Consider the following 23,038-nt stretch of genomic DNA (forward strand, 5'->3'; position numbering starts at 1 on the left):
TACACACAAATTATATAATAAACAATAATTCAATAAATGATTAATTGTGCAACTTTCTTTAGAAAAACGTTTTGTACTTGTAAAGTTATGCTGAAGAGTTGTTCCCTGAGAACGGAAATCTTTCATATCAATCAGCACTAGGACCCATCAGGTCGGGACCCATCAGTCTGAACCTATCGAACAGTGTTCAGTTACTCAGTGAGTGATGGGTGCTTCGAAACACGTAGAGATACAATGGTGGATGCAAATACAATAGTGATCTTTAAGAGGCTTTTGAATTGGCACATCATTATGGATGGTTATGGATTATGTGCAGGCAGGTACGAGCTGGCCTTGGCATCATGTGTGTCACAGATATTGCGGGCTGCAGGGCCCTTTCCTGTGCTGTGCTGTTTAAGAAGGAACTGCAGATGCTGGAAAATCTAAGGTAGATAAAAATGCTGGAGAAACTCAGCAATGGAGCGAAGGAAATAGGCAACGTTTCGGGTCGAGACCCTTCTTCAGACTGATGTGAGGGTGGGAGATTCTTCCCGCCACCCCCCCCCCCCCCCCCCCCTCCCCACCCTCACATCAGTCTGAAGAAGGGTCTCGACCCGAAACGTTGCTTATTTCCTGTGCTGTACTGTTGCAAGTTTTATATCGTAGATCTATGAAGAACAATCCTGACTTCCCATCTACCTAATTGCAGACCTACGGACAATCTTTATTTGGTCTTTACTGAACTTTATCTTTCACTAAATGTTATTCTCTTTATTCTGTATCTGTACACTGCAAACAGCTTGATTATTATAATCTTTTATGTGTAGGAAGGAACTGCAGATGCTGGTTTATATTGAAGATAGACAAAAAGTGTTGGAGTACCTCAGTGGGTCAGACAGCACCTCTGGAGAAGCATAATATATGACGTTTTGGTCCCAAAACATTAGCTATTCTTTTTCTCCAGAGATGCTGCCTGACCCGCTGAATTACTCAAACATTTTGTGTCTATTTTTTGTAATTATGTATAGTCTTTTCTTTGACTGATTTCACATAACAAAAAGCTTTTCATTGACAATAATAAATGACAATAATACACTGACAATACTAAGCTAAGTTAAACTAATTTAGTTGTGCAGTTATGATATATGTGATATTTCTGAAGATATAAAGAATTGGCCACTTTTGACTATTGATCAGTTAGAGATGCAACGCGAAAAAGGGCCCTTCAGCCACCGAGTCCGCACCGATCAGCGATCATCCCATACACTAGCACTATCCTACACACTGGAAACAATTTACAATTTTACCAAAGCCAATTAACCTACAAATTGTACATTTTTGGAATGTGGGAGGAAACCGGAGCACCCTGAGAAAACCTACACGGTCACTGGGAGAACGTAAAAACTCCATACAGACAGAACTGAACCTGGGTCTCTGTTGCTGTGAGGCAGCAAATCTACCGCAGTGCCACCGTGCTGCCCCATTGAATTAAAGTAATGTATTAAAGTTGCAATCAAACTTTACAGCAAGTTATGATTTATTTTTTTGTAACAGCTCTTTGATCGGTTGAAGCTATTCGGGATGCCGGCAAAGCACCAACCTGACTTTATCTATCTTCGGCACGTGCCCCTAAGGAAAGTCCATCTCTTTACCATCATCCAGGCGTCTTGTCTGATCATCCTCTGGGTAATAAAAGCTTCTCGGGCAGCCATAGTATTCCCTATGATGGTAAGAACCAAGCATCATGAAGATAACTCACAAATTATTTTCACAGTGAAGTCATTTGTAAACGGACTATTCTGTTCTACTTTACACTATTTTGGCAATATTGAATTAAATTTGAAACGCAAATAGGAAAGGTTTAGAGGGATATAGGACAAACGTGGGCAAATGGAACTAGCTTAGATGGGGCATCTTACAGTGGAATCAATGAGTTTAGTTTAGTTTAGTTTACAACGTGGAAACAAACCCACGCTGCACTGCCTCAATCATAAGGGGGGGGGGGGGGGTCAATTTACAGAGGGCCAATTCACCTACCAACCCGCATGTCTTCGGGATGTGGGAGGAAGCTGGAGCACCTGAAGGAAACCCACGCGGTCACTGGGAGAATCTACAAACTCCACACCGACAGCAGCCGTAGTCAGGATCTAACGGAGGTCTTTGGCGCTGGCTATTGTATGATAGTTATTGAAAATTGGAGAATTCAATGTTCATACCATTGGGCAGCAATTATACCCAGGTATAATATGAGGTGCTGTTCCTCCAGTTTGTGTGTGGCCTCACTCTGACAATGGAGAAGGCCCAGGATGGAAATGTCAGTGTGGGAATGGGAAGGGGGTTAGAGGTTAGCGGGAGATCCTGCAGGCCTTGATGTTGGAGGTAGATTTGAGAGTGGCGTTTAAGAGGCTTTTGGAAAGGCATATGGATATGGAGGGATATGGGTCATGTGGAGACAGAGGATATCTGTTTAACTTGGCATCACTTGTTCAGTTCTATTGAAGTCTGCGTACGTTCCAGGTACTGGCGTTGGTGTTCATCCGAAAGCTGTTGGACTTCATCTTCACCAAACGAGAGCTGAGCTGGCTGGACGATTTGATGCCTGAGAGTAAGAAGAAAAAGTTAGAAGATGAGGAGAAAGAAGTAAGTAAAATCTACGCCACCAAAGCTTCATTCGCAGATCGAATTGGGTTTGGTGCATGTCAAAGGAGTTTTGACAGAGTCTCAGCTAGCTGGAAATGATCCTGGATATTAATCTTGGTTTATTTTCAGTTGTTATTTCCACCATGTTATAGGAATGATGTTGTCAAGCTGGAAAGGGTACAGAGAAGATTTATGAGGATGTTGCCAGGACTAGAGGGTCTGAGCTATGGGGAGAGATTGAGTAGGCTGGGACTCTATTCCTTTGAACACAGGAGGAAGAGAGGTGATCTTATAGAGGAATAGATCTGGGAAATGCACAGAATCTCTTGGCCAGAGTAGGTGAATTGAGTTTCCAATGTTCAATAGATACAGGATCAGTTCCTGTGGATTGGAGGATAGCTAATGTTATCCCACTTTTCAAGAAAGGAGTGAGAGAGAAACCAGGGAATTACAGACCAATTAGCCTGACTTCGATGGTGGGAAAGATGCTGGAGTCAATTATTAAAGAGGTAATAATGGGGCATTTGGATAGCAGTAAATGGATTAGTCCAAGTCAACATGGATTTATGAAAGGGAAATCATGCTTGACTAATCTTCTGGAATTTTTTGAGAATGTGACAAATAAAATGGCTGAAGGAGAGCCAGTAGATGTAGTGTATCTAGACTTTCAGAAAGCCTTTGATAAGGTCCCGCACGGGAGACTGGTGACTAAAATTAGGGCACATGGTTTTGGGTGTACGATGTTGACATGGATAGTAAATTGGTTGGCAGACAGGAAGCAAAGAGTAGGAGTGAGTGAACGGGTCCTTTCAGAATGGCAGGCAGTGGTGAGTGGAGTGCCGCAAGGCTCAGTGTTGGGGCCGCATCTGTTTACCATATATATTAATGATTTGGAAGAGGGAATTGGGAGCAACACTAGCAAGTTTGTGGATGACACAAAGCTGGGTGGCAGTGTGAATTGTGAAGAGGATGTTAGGAGAATTCAGGGTGACCTGGACAGGTTGAATGAGTGGGCAGATGCGTGGCAGATGTAGTATAATATAGATTAATGTGAGGTTATCCACTTTGGCGGCAAAAATAAGGGGGCAGATTATTATATCAATGGGATTAGGTTAGGTAAGGGGGAGGTGCAGCGAGACCTGGGTGTCCTTGTACACCGGTCACTAAAAGTTGGCGTGCAGGTACAGCAGGCAGTGAAGCAAGCTAATGGAATGTTAGCCTTCACAACAAGATGATTTCAGTATAGGACTAAAGAGGTTCTTCTGCAGTTGTATAGGGCTCTGGTAAGACCACATCTGGAGTATTGTGTACAGTTTTGGTCTCCTAATTTGAGGAAGGACATCCTTATGATTGAGGCAGTGCAGCGTAGGTTCACGAGATTGATCCCTGGGATGACGGGACTGTCATATGAGGAAAGATTGAAATGACTAGGCTTGTATTCACTGGAGTTTAGAAGGATGAGGGGGTATCTTATAGAAACATATAAAATTATAAAAGGACTGGACAAGCTAGATGCAGGAAAAATGTTCCCAATGTTGGGCGAGTCCAGAACCAGGGGCCAAAGCCTTAGAATAAAGTGGAGGCCATTTAAGACTGAGGTGAGAAAAAACTTTTTAACCCAGAGAGTTGTGAATTTGTGGAATTCCCTGCCACAGAGGGCAGTGGAGGCCAAATCACTGGATGGATTTAAGAGAGAGTTAGATATAGCTCTAGTGGCAAGTGGAATCAACGGATATGGGGAGAAGGCAGGCACGGGTTATTGATTGGGGACAATCAGCCATGATCACAATGAATGGCGGTGCTGGCTCGAAGGGCCGAATGGCCTCCTCCACCTATTTTCTATGTTTCCATGAGACCAGGGGGCATAGGTTTCAGGTGAAGGGGAAAAGATTTAATAAGAATCTGAGGGGTAACATTTTCACACAGAGTGTGGTGGGTATATGGGACAAGCTGCTAGAGGAGGTAGTTGAGGCAGGGACTATCCCAATATTTAAGAAACTGATGGATAGGATGGGTTTGGAGGGATTTGGACCAAATGCAGACAGATGGAACTAGTGTAACTGGGACATGTTGGCCAGTGTGAGCAAGTTGGGCTGAAGGGCTTGTTTCCACACTGTATCACTCTATGACTATATAGGCGAGACTGCCGCTATTTGAATTGCAAAGCTCCAAGGAGTGGGTGCATTTGACTTGATGAAAATCTTGTGGAGTCAGATCTGGCAATTATATACCAGTTTTTGGTGTTAGTGTTGTCAGGCCTGAGATTGTGGACAGTTAAAGATCAATGCATTATTTTTACAAATTAGTTTAAGATTTCCTTCTGGCTGTTGGATCCTCAATATTTTTGTAGCCATTGAAAATTACTAGTCTTCTGCCAGTATCCGAACCTCCCACATGAAGGTTTGTGGGCGATAGAATGTAGATGATTGGCAGATGATTAATATCTCATCTGTTTACAAAAAGCAGCACTATCAATATAATTGAATATGGAAAGAAAATGTGTAGGAAGGAACTAGAGATACTGAAAGTAGAGGGTAGGGAACTATAGTGTTGAAGATAGACACAAAAAGCTGGAGTAACTCAGCGGGACAGGCAGCATCTCTGGAGAGATGGATGGTGTTGGGTAGTTGCTCGAGATTGTTGTGTTCGATGTGTGTCATGTCTTTAGAGGACGTTTTAGGAAGAAAGCATATAATCTGCCAATTCATCGATGAGCTGCCAGAGGAGGTAATAGGAAGGAACTGCAGATGCTAGTTTATACCAAAGATAGACACAAAGTGCTGCAGTAACTCAGCAGGTCAAGCAGTATTTTTGGAGAACATGGATAGGTGAATTTCAGGTCAGGATCCTTCCTCAGACTGAAAAAAATATTACCTTAATTTATGGTAAAGCTAAAACGGAAGTGAATGGTTGCAATAGCTCTGTTTAATTCCAGTATTTGGAAACATAGTCATAGGACACGAGGTCGAGGGTCATCTGAAGGAGGGTCTGGACCCGAATCGTCAGCCATTCCTTCTCTCCAGAGATGCTGCCTGCCCTGCTGAGTTACTCCAGCATTTTGTCTCAATCTCCAGTGTAAACCATGGGCAAACTGTGCCTTGGAGGTTGTTGGGTCGCCCATTCAGGTTGAAAAAATCTAAATGGGTGCCAGCCAGCAATCTCTGACCAAGGGCAGGTTCATAAGTTCGTAAGTCATGGGACCAGAATTAGGCTATTCAGCCCATCAAGTCTACTCTGACAATCAATCATGGCTGATCTATCATTCACTCTCAACCCCATTCTCCGGACTTTGCCTCATAACTCCTGACACCCTTACTAATCACGAATCTGTCAATCTCCACCTTAAAAATACCCAATCTGTGGCAATGGATTCCACAGATTCACCACCCTCTGGCAAATAAATTCCTCCTCATCTTCTTCTCCAAGGTACGTCTTTTATGCTGAGGCTGTGCCCTCTGATCCCAGACTCTCACACTTGTGGAAACATCCTCTCTATCCAGGCCTTTCACTATTCGGTAAGTTTTAATGAGGTTCCCCCCTTATCCTTCTAAACTCCAGCGAGTACAGGCCCAGTGCCGTCAAATGCTCATCATACGTTAACCTAGTCATTCCCGGGATCATTCTCGTAAACCTCCTCTGGACCCTCTCCAATGCCAGCACATCCGTCCTCAGATATTGGGCCCGAAACTGCTTACGGTCCTACAAATGCGGTCTGACCAGTGCCTTATAAAACCTCAGCATTACATCCCTGTTTTAATATTCTAGTCCTCTTGAAATAAATGCCAACATTGTCTTTGCCACAGGTAAGGCCACTCTCTTCTTTTACCATTTGTGGACTCGGCACAAATGATCTTTGAGGAAGGAGACCTCAAAGGTGTCGTCTTCACCTTGTCATGCTTTAGTTTGGAGCAAGCACCATTTTTTCGATGATATTTCCTCTCCGCCTCCTCATTTAAACCCAGAGATGGCCAAGTTCAACCAAGATCAACTTTAGGTGCTGAGACAAACTGTACAGTAAGGAACTTACTTCGGGATGAGAAGGGAAAGAGAAAGATAATGGCCATGCAGTCAGGCTTGTGTGCAATTTATATGTTGAAGTCTTCTTCTTCTTGTATATGGCATGCACAGCCTAAAGTTGTAGATCAAGGGGAGACATCCAGGCCAGGACAGCATCAGTTACTGGGTGGATGGCTTTGATGCCACCATGGAAAAGCCTCAGTGGGCAGTCATTCACTATGTGTGGGATGGTCTGGTCTGGATGTCCGCAGTCACAAGCAGGGCTGTCTGTCACCCCCCACTGATTGGGTGATGGGCTGTTCTTGCATGGAGAATGCGGAATCTGTTCAAGGTTAGCCATTGCTTGCAATGGGGGTCAAAACCCGGTGGTTTCACTGTGGGGTCTTTGATGACCTCTCCGTTGTTAGTATTGGCATCTTTCCAGGCTCTGCACCACCCAGTCTGGGAGTCAAAGTCTTCAAGGGATTTAACGGAAGACCAGAAGTGGTTTGTGGGACTTCAGGTGCATGTTGGGCAGATTGCTCAAGTCAGCATGGATGGGAAGGTCAGGATTAGCCTCGATGGTGCACCAATCTTTCAACATTGTTGCGATATGAGAGAGGGTACGGAGCCTCTGCAAAGGTGTTGACTTAAGCGTCCCTGTGATGACCCGCATTGCAGAGTTAAGGACAGTGTCAACTCGTTTGGTGTGGCAACTATTAGCCCAAGCTGTTGAGCAAAACTCGCTGTTGAGTAGACTAGGGCTAAGCTTGCGGAACGGAGGGTGTGTGCATTGGATCCCCAGCTGTTGCCTGCAGGTTTCCTGATGATGTTGACCCTTGCTTTCAGTTTATCAGCCACCCTCTTCAGGTGTTCACGATAGGTGAGGGTGCGATCCAGGGTGACTCCGAGGTACTTGGGGAATTCTTCATTCTTCACCGGCTTACCACAAAAGGACACTCGGAGCTTTGCATTGGCGAGCCGATTGCTGAGGTGAAAGGCAGTGACAGTTGTCTGAGATGGGTTAGGGCGAAGTCGCCAGAAGGTGAAGTACTCCTCCATCCGCTTCAAGTCTTGGGTTAGCACTCAGCTGATATCCTCAAGGTAGGCAAGGGCAAGGTCATCTGCATATGCAAACTTCCTTGACGAGGTAGTTGGCATGTCACTCACATAAATGTTGAAGAGTAGGGGAGCTAGGACAGAGCCCTGGGGGAGACCATCGTTCAGGGTCCTGACAGAGCTGGTCTGGTTCCCAAGTGAGACTCTAAATCTACAGTTGCTGAGGATGGATGAGAGGGCATGCACGGTGGTTTGGCACTTCAAGATTCTGGAAGCTTTCAGCAACAGACCATGTCTCCATACTGTGTCATAAGCTGATGACAGGTCGATGAGAGCAACACGTTGGAAGCCAGCCTCTATGTTGGTAATGAGGGCAAGGACTTGATCTGCGCAGCTTCTACCAGGTCTAAAGCCAGCTTGCTCTCTGGGCAGAACAGGTTCTACTAATGGAGAAATCCTGGCAAGCAGGAGGCACTCAAACAGCTTGTAGGATGTACACAATGTACACAAGGATGGGTCGGTAACTAGCTGGATCATCAGCAGATTTCCCAGGCTTGAGGATGGCGATGACTTTAGACTCTCTCTAGGCTTCAGGGATAATTCCACTACAATGGACATGGGTGGAAAAAGCAGCCAGCCATTTACATCTATGGGAGCCAAGGTTCTTCAGAAATTCCGGGTAGATCCCATCAACTCCTGCTGCTTTCCCAACTTTAGTAGAGGACAGGCCTTTGTCTACATCGACTGGAGTGTATGGATTAGAAAGGGGGCTTGAGGATGGTGAAGAAGAGATGGACTTTGCCAGGCTCTGTCTCACTTATTGTCAGGCTTCTTTGGAAGTGGCAACCTTCGGGTTTGCCAGCGGACGAGAGGCTACAGCATTTGCTGACACATTGGGGGTATTGTACCGGGCAGGAGCAGCTGAACCAAGATGACAAAGGAGAGTCCAAGCCTTCCTGCTGGAGTGCGTAAAGTTCAAGTCATCTCCAGTATCTTGCCAGTGCTGACGTCCTGCTGCATCCAGGGAATCTAGCAGTTCTATGGCAGTAACTGTGGGTCACCTGTGGCCTCGTACTGCTTCAAGAGGCCTTCTGATTCAGGGAGCCAGCAAGGAGTGAAGTTTTTGCGGACGGCTCTAGGGACGTACTTCTTTGCTGCAGCCTTCAGGATCGTGCAGAAGGAATTGTAGTTCTTGTTGAAGTAAATAATCATTTATTAATAGAACATTTCTTAATTCCATAGGAAGAACAAATAATGCTAACATTAGCAGAGGAAGCAACAATTCAGTTACCATTGGAAGGAACCTACAGGTAGTATTTGTTACAGGTTTTCTTTAAGGTATCAATCAGTTTTATTATAAGGAAACATTTACTGCTGTTTTGTTACTGAGGGGGAAAGATGATTGGGGTAATTTTCCCATTCCTCTAGGAACTGAAAAAGCAGCTGTCTGTACAGAAGGGACAATTATGTTGAATGGGTGTTGGGAAGGTGTGTGACTGCGCAGGGCAGGGGGTAGATGTTATGGTAAGCCTTTGCAACCAGTAAGGAACAATTGGGGCAGTGCAACGGGTAGTGTTGTTGCCTCACAGCGCCAGGGACACGGGTTCAATCCTGACCTCTGGTGCTGGCTGTGTGTGGAATTTGCACGTTCTCCCTGTGACCGTGTGGGTTTCCTCCGGGTGCTCTGGTTTCCTCCCAGGTTCCAAAGAGATCAGATAATATTATACATAAATACAATTGTCAAACTCAAGTACAATAGGTAGAGCAAAGGGGAAGATACAGAGTGCAGAATACAGTTCTCAGCATTGTAGCGCATCAGTTCCAGGGACAAAGTCCAATGTCCGCAATGGGGTAGAGGTAAATCGGACAGTACCCTAGGTTATGGAAGACCGTTCAGATGCCTGATAACAGCGGGGCAGAAACTGTTCCTGCATCTGGCGGTGCGTGGTTTCAATCTTCTGCATCTTCTGCCGGATGGGTGCAGAGAGAAGTAGGAATGACGGGTGGTGCCAGCCTTTGATTACGTTGGTAGACAAAAGTGCTGGAGAAACTCAGCTGGGGTAGCAGCATCTATGGAGCGAAGGAAATGGGCAACGTTTTGGGCCGAAACCCTTCTTCAGACTGATTGCTTTTCTGACAATTCTTTCTTTTTGTTTTAATGAATGAATAAGTTTATTGGCCAAGTATTCACAAATAAGGAATTTGCCTTGGTGCTCCACCCACATGACAACATGACATATAGTGACAGTTAGGAATGGCACATAAAACATTAAACATTAATAATAAAACATTATTGATTAAACATGTAAATTAAATAAAATACCAGAGCACAAGAAGGCTACAGATTTTTGGTTATTGAGTAGAGCTACTACTCGTTGGAAAAAAAGCTGTTTTTATGTCTGGCTGTGGCAGCTTTGACAGTCCGGAGTCGCCTTCCAGAGGGAAGTGATTCAAAGAGTTTGTGGCCAGGGTGAGAGGGGTCAGAGATGATCTTACCCGCTCGCTTCCTGGCCCTTGCTGTGTACAGTTCGTCAATGGATGGAAGGTTGCAGCCAATAACCTTCTCAGCTGATCGAACGATTCACTGCAGCCTCCGGATGTCATGCTTGGTGGCTGAGCCAAACCAGACCAAGATGGAGAAGGTGAGGCCAGACTCTACGATGGCCGTGTAGAATTGGACCATCATTGCCTGTGGCAGATTGTGCTTCCTCAGCTGCTGCAGGAAGTGCATCCTCTGTTGGGCCTTTTTGACTGTGGAGTCGATGGTAGCCCCCCATTTAAGGTCCCGGGAGATGATGGTTCCCAGGAACTTAAAAGACTCCACAGATGTGATTGTGGTGTTGTTGATGGTGAGTGGGGTGAGGGGAGGGGAAGCTCTCCTAAAGTCTACAATCAATTCCACTATCTTAAGAGCATAGAGCTCCAGGTTGTTGCGATGGCACCAGGATGCCAGCTGTGTCACTTCCTGTCAGTAGGCAGATTCCGCCCCATCCTGGATCAGTCCAATCAGGGTTGTGTCATCCGCAAACTTGAGAAGCTTGACAGAGGAGTCGGTGTAGATGCAGTCATTGATGTAGAGGGGAGGGGAGAGTACGCAGCCTTGCGGTGCTCCTATGCTGAAGGTCTGCAGGTCCGAGACGTGCTTTCCCAGCCTCACATGCTGCTTCCTGTCTGTCAGGAAGCTGGTGATCTACCGACAGAGAGGTTCAGGAACAGTCAACTTGGAAATTTGGCAGGTAGTAGTTCTGGCACAATGGTGTTGAATTCAGATCTAAAATCAATAAACAAAATCCTTGCATAGGTCCCCTGGCGGTCTAGGTGCTGGAGGATGAAGTGCAGGCCCAGGTTGACTGCATCATCCACAGATCTATTGGCCCGATATGCAAACTGCAGAGGGTGGTTCGTGATATTTTTCAGCTTGGCCACAAAAGTCTTTCAAGGGTCTTCATGACTATAGATATATTATAGCCTTATATCATACTTTTAGAGAGTGTGTGTGTGTGTGTGTGTGTGTGTGTGTGTGTGTGTGTGTGTGTGTGTGTGTGTGTGTGTGTGTGTGTGTGTGTGTGTGTGTGTGTGTGTGTGTGTGTGCGCGCGCGCGCGGGCGTGTCCCTGCCTGGCCCCGCCCCCCCGCTGTGGACTAGAGCATCGTTTATATTTATTTTTTGATAGAATTTTATTGTTTCTCTGTGTCCCTCTCCGTGTCTGTGTTCCTCTCAGTGTTCTGCAGATCGGAAGGTTACAGCCGATCACCGGAGGCCACCGGCGGCTTGCTCCTTAGCGGCTTTAAACGGCTGCTGTCCCTACTTACCCTCCCCCCTCCACACTCTTCCCCCTCTCTCCCCTCCCCCCAAACTCCTCCCCACTCTCCCCCTCTCCCCCCTACCCCTCTCCCCCTCCCTCCACACTCTTCCCCCTCTCTCACCTGCCCCTCTCCCCCTCCCTCCACACTCTTCCCCCACTCCTACCTCCCTCCTGCCCTCCCTCCTCCCCACCCCTCTCTCCCCCCCCCCCCCCCCTCTCTCCCCCCTCCCCCCCCCTCTCTCCCCCCCCCCAACCTCTCTCCCCCCTCCCCCACCCCTCTCACCCCATCCCCACCCCCTCTTTCCTCCTCCCCTTCCCCCTCTCCATCTCCCTCTCTCCTCACCCCTCTCCCTCCTCCCCCATCCCAACCCCTCTCTCTCTCTTCCACCACGCCACCCTACCCCTCTCCCCCTCCCTTCCCATTCTTCCCCTCTTTCACCCCTCCCCCACACCTCTCCCTTCCCCTACCCCTCACTCCCCTTCCACCATCCCATCTCTCCACCTCTGCCCCCACCCCTCTCTCCCCCCACCCCCTTCCCCCTACCCCTCCCTCTTGCACCACTGTTTGGGGGGTGGTTAGTGTGTGTGATGCCATAGGTCCCCTCCCCGCCACCCCCCCCCCCCCGCAACGGTGCGTTGGGGTAACAGACCCAACGGGTCTGCACTTCGTCTAGGAACTATTAAAACTCTGATCATGGATGTATGTGTTTGTGTTTGTTTGTGTATATAATCACATCACAAAACGACACACTAACGGTAAAATCTTTACATATTCCGATAGAGATTTATCCCGTGGAGTCCAAAATAGCCTAATCTGAAATATTCATGCATTATTTCTTGAATTATTAATGAAAATGTTCAAATATCTGCCAAAATTTGGATTTAAAATGGTTTTTCCAGTAAAAATCATTTTTCAGAGCTTCCAATACACTTCGGTACAAAGTTGCAAGAGGAATTCTGCAATCTGAACTTTTCAGCTCAATGGCTTCTCACACCAAGAGCACATTTGCAACAATGTTGCCATCAAAGCTCCTGGCAGGACAGGAGGGGGTGGGTCAATAGGTATTGCAATTGGGAAGATGCTATTGGGATTTTATTTCAACTCCAGTGCTGGGGGAAGCTCACGAGCTGTGATCTTTCTGAGGAGTGCTTGAATCTTACCTTCGGCAACGGGTTGAGTTGGAGGACCACGCCTCCCGTGGGGGCTACGGGTAGGAGACGGGTGAATTGGGGGAGCTAACTGGTCTAGTAACATATAACATTGAGGATTCTCCCTGGTCTTTAGATTGTTTGGGAAACTAATGCCCTTCCAGATCCTTCTCTTCCTGACACTTACGATCCTCTCTGACCTCAAGTATGGGTGGGCAGAAGCTATAGCACCAATATTCTTCAGGACAGCTTCTCTTTATTAGTCAACAGAGATCAAATGACGGGAATTGTCAAAGTAACTCATTTACATTTCTGTATTTTTTTAGTTGCTACACGTGGGTCTATCTATTTGGTGTGATCTTAGAAATCTTGGATATGTGTATGGAATGCTGGAGTAATTCAGCGGGTCAGGCAGCATCTCTGGAGAAAAGGGATGGGTGATGTTTTGGGTCGGGACCCTTCTTCAGTTTGGGAAGTCCAACACTTTGTGTCTATCTTTGGTATAAACCAGCATCTGCAATTCCTTTCTATACATTCCATATGTGTATGACGGACATACAAGGAACTGCAGATGCTGGAATTTTGAGCAAAACACAAAGTGCTGGAGGAACTCAGCGGGTCTGGTAGCATCTGTGGAGGGAATGGACAGACAACATTTCAGCTCAGGATCCTTCATCCTGAAGAAGGGTCCCAACTCAAAATGTCATCTGTCCATTCCCTCCACGGATGCTGCCTGACCCGCTGAGTTCCTCTAGCCGTTTGTGTTTTGTTGGATACATGCAGTATGTTGATCACCCTCGGTAAAGGTGCTATGAGCCAACTTCTTTGCAATGGGGAAGATTTATCTGTCATTACCACTGTAGTATCATCTTTTTAAATGATGCTTTAATCCTGTAAATGTATGTTTATAATGTTTCCTTTACAATAGGTACAAGAATTGAAATGTGTAGATCTTTTACATTCGAAATTCCGCCTGTTATTAATCATTTAGAAAAAAATATTCATTTTGGTAGAATGATTTTTTTCAAAAATATAACTATTTTTAAGGAATGATCCTTCTGATATTAACATATCTGATGAAATGGCCAAAACATCTGTCTGGAAAGCACTCCCCATGAATAATGAAAACGCAAAAAATAAGAACACATTCTTTCCATCAAAAAGGTACTTTTATTTTTCTTTATTTCGATAATGAGCTGAAATTTATGTCACAGTAAAATTTCTTTAGCCAACAAGGCAGGGAGATGAGGGGTGATCTTAGAGGTGTATAAACTCATGAGAAGAATAGATTGGGTAGATGCATAGAATCTTTTGCCCAGAATAGGGGAATCAAGAACCAGAGGACATAGATTTAAGGTGAGGGGAGACAGATGTAATAGGAACTTAAGGGATAACTTTTTTTACACAAAGGCTGGGGAATGTATGGAACGAACTGTCGGAGGAGGTAGTTGTGGTAGGTACAATCACAATGTTTAAGAAACATTTAGACAGGTACATGGATAGATCAGGATTAGAAGGATATGGACCAAAGGCAGGCAGATGGAGCTAGTATAGATGGGGCATGTTGGTCGGCGTGGGCAAGTTGGGCTGAAGGGCGTGTTTTTACGCTGTATTACTCTGGGACTCTATGACATTATGTCATAGACAAAATGGTCTGGTGGACTGGCACCTCCTTTAATCCAGAAAAAATTCTGAGAGCGACCTTGAAATCCCCCTCAGAAGTCGCCCCTGAAAATGTGCCTAGGCCGGGTGAGGCGGCCGATCCCAACCTCATCGGGATTTCCGTGGCCGATCTGCGGATTGAATTTACTCCATGCAGCCGAGGCTCTGGAACGCTGGCCTGGCTGAAGCCGGCAGATCTGTTCCCATAGCCTGATGCCGAGGCCGACTTTGCGGACTGGTATTCTGGCGCCGAGGCGGACCGTTCCAATACCATGGGAATCCTCTCGGTGGCCATGACCTATGTTGGTCGGGCAAAACGGATAATCCAGAAAGGCTCTGGAACCAAGGATACTGAAAAATCTTGGGAAAAGTTGCCGGTGGACTTTTACAGCGTTTAGTGCAAGATCTAATATTGTTGGAAGTTCAAAAGATAAATAAGTTTAAAAACTACCCAGTACAAATCCTCTGAAGAAAACTTGCTCAGATTCTTGGGGAAATAAATTGACCTAATTGATTATTTGTAGCTGTGTTGATTGAGACAGAATTAGCATCTCTCTTAATCTCCTGTTTTCATTCCATTCCCGTCATAAGCTCCCCTTCCTTACCTCTCTAGAAGCTAATCCCCCCAAATGGTAAGTCAGTCTTCCCTTTGATCTCTTCACCATTCATGCTCCATTACCGTGTAACGATTTATTGATCACTCTGGTTACTAATACTGTTTTACACGAGCTGTGTGGTACAATATGTGGTAGAAAACATCAAATGGAGACAATAGGAACTGCAGATGCTGGAATCTTGAACAAAACACAAAGTGCTGAAGGAACTCGGCGGGTCAGGCAGCATCTGAATGGACAGTTGACGTTTTGAGTAGCGGCCCTTAGTTTTAATTTAGTTTAGAGATACAGTGCGGAAACGGGCCCTTCGACCCACCAACCAGCGATCACCCACCCATACATTAGTTCTATCCGACATGAGGGGCATTTTACAGAGGGCCAATTAACCTCAAACCTGCACATCTTTGGGAAGTGGGAGGAAACCGGAGAACCTGCTGAAAACCCACGCCGTCACAGGGAGTACGTACAAACTCCACACACAGACAGCACCCTAGGTCGGGATCGAACCTGGGTCTCTGGTGGTGTGAGGCAGGACTCTACCAGCTACGCCTCTGTGCAGCGCTTGTAAAGGAGGAGTACTTCTTCAAAGTGGACATACTCTGAAGGGATTTCTCAGTGAAAAGCAGAGTGTAGACACGAGGAACTTGCAGATGCTGGAATTTAGTCTGAAGAAAAATCCCGACCCGAAACAGCGACTGTGTATTCCCTCCACAGATGCTAACCCGCTGCGTTCCACTTTGTTCTTTGCTCAGGAAAACCATAAGACATAGGAGCAAAATTAGGCCATTCAGCCCATCTAGTCTACTCCGCCATTCAATCATGGCTGATCTATTTTTCTCTCTCAACCTGAACCTCAAATATTCTGAGAAATCAGACACCGAGACTGTCCAAATAGAAAGTGAACTTTGACGATGTTTTCTCTGCACAGCTCCTGTGTAAAAGGTGTGATTTTTGTTCTTGTTTTACTGCCTGCTGACATGCTGTTTTCTTAACTTATTAGTTTGAATGAAATAAAAGTTGCAAATATAACAACGTGCGTTTGATTTGCGGAGTGATGCGGAACGACTGCATGGAACATCTCACTTCAAGTCGTTGCACGTTGTATTTGCATGCAGTTCAGGTGTGCTCTCACCAACCTTCGGCAGATGTAATCTTTCTTTCCCTTATATTCTCAGCTCTCCTGCTTGCAATGAATGGAAAATGGACAAGAAAGCTTACTCAGGGAAGGATATTGACAGGGAAACATGTCTTTAATCGATTTTGCATTCATTTCATGTTTACCTGCTCTTTGAAAATCGGTGCCACCTTTAATTAGTCCCTTCCATTCAATTCCCAATCTACTAGTCTTGTAACGTAACAGTTTGTTATTGAGACAAGCGTGTGATGGTGTGTGTTGGTTACACTGTTTTATCCAACAAAGCATTGGTTACACTGTTTTATCTAACAAAGCATCAAAGATTTTAACTATAAAAGTATTAGTATTTACCATGTGCAGTTAATATATACAAAGACTGCCATATGTTGTAACGTATTAGTCTGATATCACATTTAGAATTTTTATCTGTAATTTGAAAGTCAATGTTTGTGATTTGGCATTTTAAAGATAAACGTATCTGCTCTATGACACATTGCTTTCTATTGGTTTACAAGTTTATATTTCGGTCTTAATATTTAAAAGTAATGAGTCTGTGATTTAGGTATTGTCCCATTCAAAACCTACCATCTTTCTAGATGCTTTTCATATTCTGTAAGATTGTATTATGCAATATTCCAAAGCTTTATCCAGAAAATATACAACATAGATATATGTTTTCACAGAACTATAGTAGTTATTTAAAATTAATATATTTTCTAGTTTTAATCCATCCCTAAATCCATTCTGGATTGATGTTTAATGTCACAACACAGGTACACTACATCTAGATGGAACAATAATCATGTGGTTCAATCTGTTCTATAGAACTGTTTGAGTGTGGAACTGTTTAGAATTTACTGGCCAAGAAATTATTTCTACTTTTTCTTTCTGCGCATTATAACAGTGTGTTCTGCTAATGTTGATTGTGGAAGTGCCCTTGGATCGTCTTTGCTAGCTCGTCTTTTGAAAAATTCCCTGGTGGAATGGCATAGTGGGGGAAGGGGGGAGAGAGGTGGGGGAAGGGGGGAGAGAGGTGGGGGAAGGGGGGAGAGAGGTGGGGGAAGGGGGAGAGAGGTGGGGGAAGGGGGGAGAGAGGTGGGGGAAGGGGGGAGAGAGGTGGGGGAAGGGGGGAGAGGGGGGGGAGAGAGGAGAGGTGGGAGAGGGGGGGGAAGGGAGGGGGTGTAGGGGAGAGGGGGAGGGTGGAGGGGGGTAGTGGGGAAGGGGGAACAGAAAGTAGTGAGGGGGGAGGGTAAGGGGTAGAAGGGGGAGGGAGGGGGGATGGGGGATGGAGGGGGGGAGAGAGGAGGGGGGGAGACAGGAGTGGGGGGGGGGAAGAGAGGAGGGGGGGGGGGAAGAGCACCTGTATCCCTTCCTCTGACTTCACATTTCGCACCTCCTCAGCAAAAGCTGTTCACAGAGAGGCGGGTTTGAGCTGACTATGGGTGCTCTTTATGGAGTTTGTACGCTCTCCCTGTGACCATGTGGGTTTTCTCCCACACTCCAAAGACGTACAGGTCTGTAGGTTAATTGGCTTGGGTAAAATTGCAAATTGTGTCTAGTGTGTAGGATAGTGAGCAGAGCAGCAAAGTTTGTAGTTGACCATGATCGGCTGTTTAATTAATCTTGACTCAGCTGAAACATGTTGCTCAGTAATTAATGGGCAGCAGAGTGGCGCAGCGGGTAGGGCTGCTGCCTTACAGCACCAGAGACCCGGGTTCAACCCTGAGCTATGTGTGGAGTTTGCATATTCTCTCTGTGACGGCATGGGTTTCCTCCAGGTGCTCCAGTTTCCTCAAACATCCCAAAGATGTGCGGGTGTGTAGGTTTATTGGCCCTCGGTAAATTGCCCCCTGGTGTGTAGGGAGTGGATGAGAAAGTGGAATAACATAGAACCAGAGTGAACGGGTGATCGATGGTCAATGTGGACGGTTTCCACGATGTGTCTATAAACTCTAAATGCAATTAATTCAAAATGCCGTGAAGAGAATAGAATAGTTGGTGTACCGCAGGGATAATGACAATACGAGACTGCGCTATAAAGCAGTTACATACTTTGCACAACACGTAACTTGTACATTCTCTCTGTGTGTTCAAACTGTTTTTAAAGTCCTGTGAATGAAATGAAACCAGCTACTTAAGGAGTAAATGTCATCTGTAAACACATTATCTCCCTTAACGCCACACCACTCATCTCTTGGAAGTACGAAATAACAAAATAAAAGAATGTGCAAACATTCCTGATTTATCAATATTTATCTTGATGTATTGTATACGTTGCATTATACACTATGTGGGACATTTGAATTTAGAGATTTCACTTCATTCCATAACTATTTTAATTGTAAATGTATCATGTTTTTAAACTTGGTGTGATTAATTTTTCAGAGTGAATCACAAAATCCTGTATTAGATGATTAAACAGTATTAAAAATGATAAACCGGTTTATTTTAAACTCTTGTGATTTCTTGATGAAATATTCGTTTGGCAGCAAGAGACACCTGCATCATAGAACATGCAAACATAGGCACAGGAACAGATATGGCATTATGGTGGCGCAGCGGTAGACTTGCTGCCTTACAGTGCCAGAGACCCGGGTTCAACCCTGACTACTGGTGCTGCCTGTGTGGAGTTTGTACGTTCTCCCTGCGATCGTGTGGGTTTTCTCTGGGTCCTCCGGTTTCCTCCCTCACTCCAAAGACATGTAGGTTAATTGGCTTCGGTAAAATTGTAAATTTTCCGTAGAGCGTAGGATAGTGCTAGTGTACAGGGTGATAGTTGGTCGGCATGGACTCGGTGGGCTGAAGGGCCTGTTTCCACATTGTTTCTCTAAAGTCAAGGTTTCAATGTTTCAAGGTCTGTTTATTGTCACATGTACCAATTATGGTACAGTGAAATTTGAATCTAAACAAGCAGATGTTTTAGAGGAATGCTGGTGCTAACTCAAAGGGACCAGTAGATCATGAGGCCACCTGTAAAGTGACATCCGAGGAGACATCCGAGACTAGCTTGGTGTTGGATAGGACACATACCTCGCGCCACTAGCATGACACGTATCACCTGTTGTTCTTAGAGATTAAAATTATTATTTAAAAAACTATTTTTCTAATTGTTAAATCTTATTTGCTTTATCTTTGTTAATTATAAACATATATTAGTTACTTAAAATAAAAAACATTTTAAAAAAGGACCGTGTGGAGAAGCTCGGCAGGTCATGCAGCTTCTGTGGAGGGAATGGACAGACACAGTTTTGTGTTGCGACCCTTCTTCAGACTGGTCCAACCAGGATTTTAGACATCTCTGGTCTTTGTCCAACCATCTGCCATCAAACCTCCCCCTCCCCCCTTCTCCCCCCCACCCATCACTTGGGAGTCTTTGAGCTAACACCAAAGTTACTGTGTGTCGGATGATGCCAAGCTTATTTAGTGCTTTTCTGTTTTGTTTAGTTTTGAGATACAGCGTGGAAATGGGTCCTTCGGTCCACTGCCCAACAATCACCATTAACACTAGTTCTATGTTATCCCACTTTCTCATCCGCTTCCGACAGGGGAATTTACAGAGGGACAATTAAGCTACAAACCTGGACGTCTTTGGGATGTGGGAGGAGACCCATGCGGTCACCAGGAGAACGTACAAACGCCACATAGACAGCACCTGAGGTCCGAGCGGCGCAGCGTTAGAGTTGCTGCCTTACAGTGCCTGAGACCTGGGCTCGATCCTGACTACAGATAGTCCTCCCACTTTCCAAAGACGTGCGGGTTTGTAGGTTAATTGTCCCTCTGTAAATTGCCCCTAGTGTGTAGGGAGTAGATGAAAAAGTGGGATAACATGGAACAAGTGTGAACGGGTAATCAATGGGCCGAAGGGCGCTGTGAGGCAGCTGCTCTCCCACCCCAAACAAGTGTTAGACTTTTTTTTTCATTAACCCGTGTTAAAAGATGAGCAGTAACGAAAATGCTTATTAATCCATTTTATTTTGAGGAACGAACATCAATGGAATGAAAACATCGCAGAGCAACGATTGCTTGAGGTGCCGGGGGCAGGTGAGGCTGCAGGAGGCCTGGGAGTGCCGAGCTGGCTTAGTAAGGGATGCAGACTAAATCGCTCTCTGACTTGTCGTCTGTCAGGTCCTCTAAATCGATCGGCGGTAAGCTGCTCAATGGCTGTAGTAAGAAGCGGGCAGGTTCCTGGTTTGCTGCTTCCTCCCAGGTTGGCATGTTCTCTGCATTTTTCACCCACATGTTTTCTGGCTCATTGTCTTCATCGTCATTAAACCACGAAATCTGTTAACATAATCCAGTAAACCCTCGTTATAACCGACCATGGGGGGGCGGGTTAGAGGGAATCGGAACGGTGTCTGTTATTGCCCATAGTCAGCTATGAAAAATAAAAAATGATCCACACAAAGAGTGGTGGGTGCATGGATCTTACAGAGGTGTATAAAGTCAAGAGAGGAATAGATCGGGTAGATGCACAGAATCTCTTGCCCAGTGTAGGGGAATCGAGAATCAGACATAGGTTTAAGGTGAGGGGGGAAAGAATTAATAGGAACCTGAGGGATAACTTTTTTTACACTACTGCATGAAAAGAACGAGCTGCCAGAGGAGGTAGTTAAGGCAGGTACTATTGCAACATTTAAGAAACATTCAGACTGGTGCATGGATAGGACAGGTTTAGAGGGGTGTGCGCCCAACGCAGACATGTGGGACATGTGTAGCGGTCTTGTTGGTCAGTGTGGACAAGTTGGGCGAAAGGGCCTGTTTCTGCGCTGTATGACTCTATGACTATACGCAATTGAGGCCCAGATGAAGTGGACGTGAAGAAAATGTTTCCATTGGTGGGTGAGTCTGGAACCAGAGGGCACAGCCTCAGAATAAAAGGACCTTTACAATGGAGACGAGGAGGAATTTATTTTACCAGAAGGTGGTGAATCTCTGGAATTTATTGCCACAGACAACAATGGAGGTCAGGTCAATGGGTATTTTTAAGGCAGAGATTGACAGATTCTTGGTTAGTAAGGGTGTCGGGGGTTATGGGGGAAGGCAGGAGAATCGGGGTGTGAGTTAATGATATATCAACTATGATTTTGTATACCTCAAAAACATAGAAACATTGAAAATAGGTGCAGGAGTAGGCCATTCTGCCCTTCGAGCCAGCACCGCCATTCAATATGATCATGGCTGATGATCCAAATTCAGTACCCCGTTCCTGCTTTATCCCCACATCCCTTGATTCCATTAGCCATCTCAATCCTAAATGGCCTACCCCTTATTCTTAAACTGTGACCCCTGGTTCTGGACTCCCCCATCATCGGGAACATTTTTCCTGCATCTAGCCTGTCCAATCCCTTAAGGATTTTATATGTTTCTATAAGATCCCCTCTCATCCTTCTAAATTCCAGTGAATACAAGTCCAGTCGACCCATTCTTTCATCATATGTCAGTCCCGCCATCCCAGGAATTAAAGTGGTGAACCTACGCTGCACTCCCTCAATAGCAAGAAAGTCCTTCCTCAAATTAGGAGACCAAAACTGCAGGGCCCTGCACAACCTCAGTAGGACCTCCTTGCTCTTAAACTCAAATCCTCTCGCTATGAAGGGCAACATGCCAATACCTTTCTTCACTGCTTGCTCTATACTTATGCTTACTTTCAGTGACTGATGTATAAACACACCCAGGTCTCGTTGCACCTCCCCTTTTCCTAATCTGACACCATTCAGATAATAATCTGCCTTCTTCTTGCCACCAAAATGGATCAGCTCACATTTATCTCCAGTACATTATACTGCATCTGCCCACTCACCCAATCTATCCAAGTCACCCTACAGCCCCATAGCATCCTCCTCGCAGCTCACACTGCCACCCAGCTTTGTATCATCCGCAAACTTGGAAAATCCTAGCCTGCTCAACCTCTTCCCTAGGCCCTCGAGTCCTGGAAACATCCTCGTAAATCGTCTCTGCACCCATTCCAGCTTGGCAAATTCTCTAATTGTGACATCACCAACGTCTTGTACAACTGCATCATGAACTCTCAAATGTTACACTCAATACTCTGACATTTTGTTTAGTTTTGAGATACAGCGTGGAAACTGTGGAACTCCCACTGAGTCCATGCCATACACTAGTTCTATCCTCCACACCAGCGACAATTTACAGAGGCCAATTAACCTGCAAACCTGTCCGTCTTTGGAATGTGGGAGGAAACCGGAGCATCTGGAGGAAACCCATGCAGTCACAGGAGAATGTGCAAACTCCATACAGACAGCACCTAGATAGTGCACAAACTATCAAGAAGTGTCCAGTCCTGTGGCCAGGCGTCGAGGCCTGAGCTGCAGAGAGAGGTTGAGCGGGCTCGGACTTTATTCCTTGCATGCTAGGAGGATGAGAGGTAATCTTATAGAGGTGTATAAAATCATGAGAGGAGTAGAGAGCGTAGATGCAGATAGCGTTTTACCTAGAGTAGGGGAATCACTAGGTACACTAGGTACACTAGGAATCACTTGGTACACATTACAATAATAAACTGGACTAAACTAAAATGGATGGCAACTGGGAAATTCTGGAAGCCTTAGCTTAAATTGGTTAGAAACTGGGATACAATCATACAGTGTAGAAATGGGCCTTTCAGCCCAGTTTGCCCACACCAACTAGCATGCTCCATCTACACTGGTCCCACCTGCCTGCATTTGACCCATTAGCTCTCTAAACCTGTCCTATCCACGGACCTGTCCATATGTCTTTTAAATGCTATTATAGTATCTGCCTGTGTGTGTAGGATAGTGTTATAGTACCTATAAGTTATCACCTCCAGCAGCTCATTCCATATACCCACCACCCTTTGTGTGAAAAAGTTGCCCCTCAGGTTCCCATTAAATCTTTAACCCCGCACCTTAAACCTATGACCTCTGGTTCTTGATCCCAGAGGTCTTGAGTCATACAGCTTGGAATCAGGCCTTCGGGACCAACTTGCCCATCTCTGCATTTAACTCCATTAACCATTCCT

General features: G+C 45.5%; 1 protein-coding gene across 3 annotated transcripts in view; it reads left to right on the top strand.

Annotated features, from left to right (window-relative positions):
- The window catches only part of slc4a10 (solute carrier family 4 member 10), a 136,168-nt gene extending 119,123 nt beyond the window's left edge, over positions 1-17,045 (top strand). For 2 of the 3 annotated variants that reach the window (XM_033024152.1, XM_033024153.1), the window contains 5 exons: positions 1,534-1,707; positions 2,497-2,619; positions 8,917-8,984; positions 13,675-13,791; positions 16,079-17,045. In XM_033024152.1, the coding sequence (XP_032880043.1) occupies positions 1,534-1,707; positions 2,497-2,619; positions 8,917-8,984; positions 13,675-13,791; positions 16,079-16,157 (561 nt within the window). In that variant the 3' untranslated portion in view covers positions 16,158-17,045. Of the gene's footprint in view, positions 1-1,533; positions 1,708-2,496; positions 2,620-8,916; positions 8,985-13,674; positions 13,792-14,880; positions 14,922-16,078 lie in introns of all 3 variants that reach the window. The other variant, XM_033024154.1, reaches the window with a different exon arrangement.
- The last annotated feature ends 5,993 nt before the right edge of the window (positions 17,046-23,038 follow it).

Source organism: Amblyraja radiata, chromosome 7, assembly GCF_010909765.2.
Source record: "Amblyraja radiata isolate CabotCenter1 chromosome 7, sAmbRad1.1.pri, whole genome shotgun sequence".
NCBI classification, from domain to species: Eukaryota; Metazoa; Chordata; class Chondrichthyes; order Rajiformes; family Rajidae; genus Amblyraja; species Amblyraja radiata.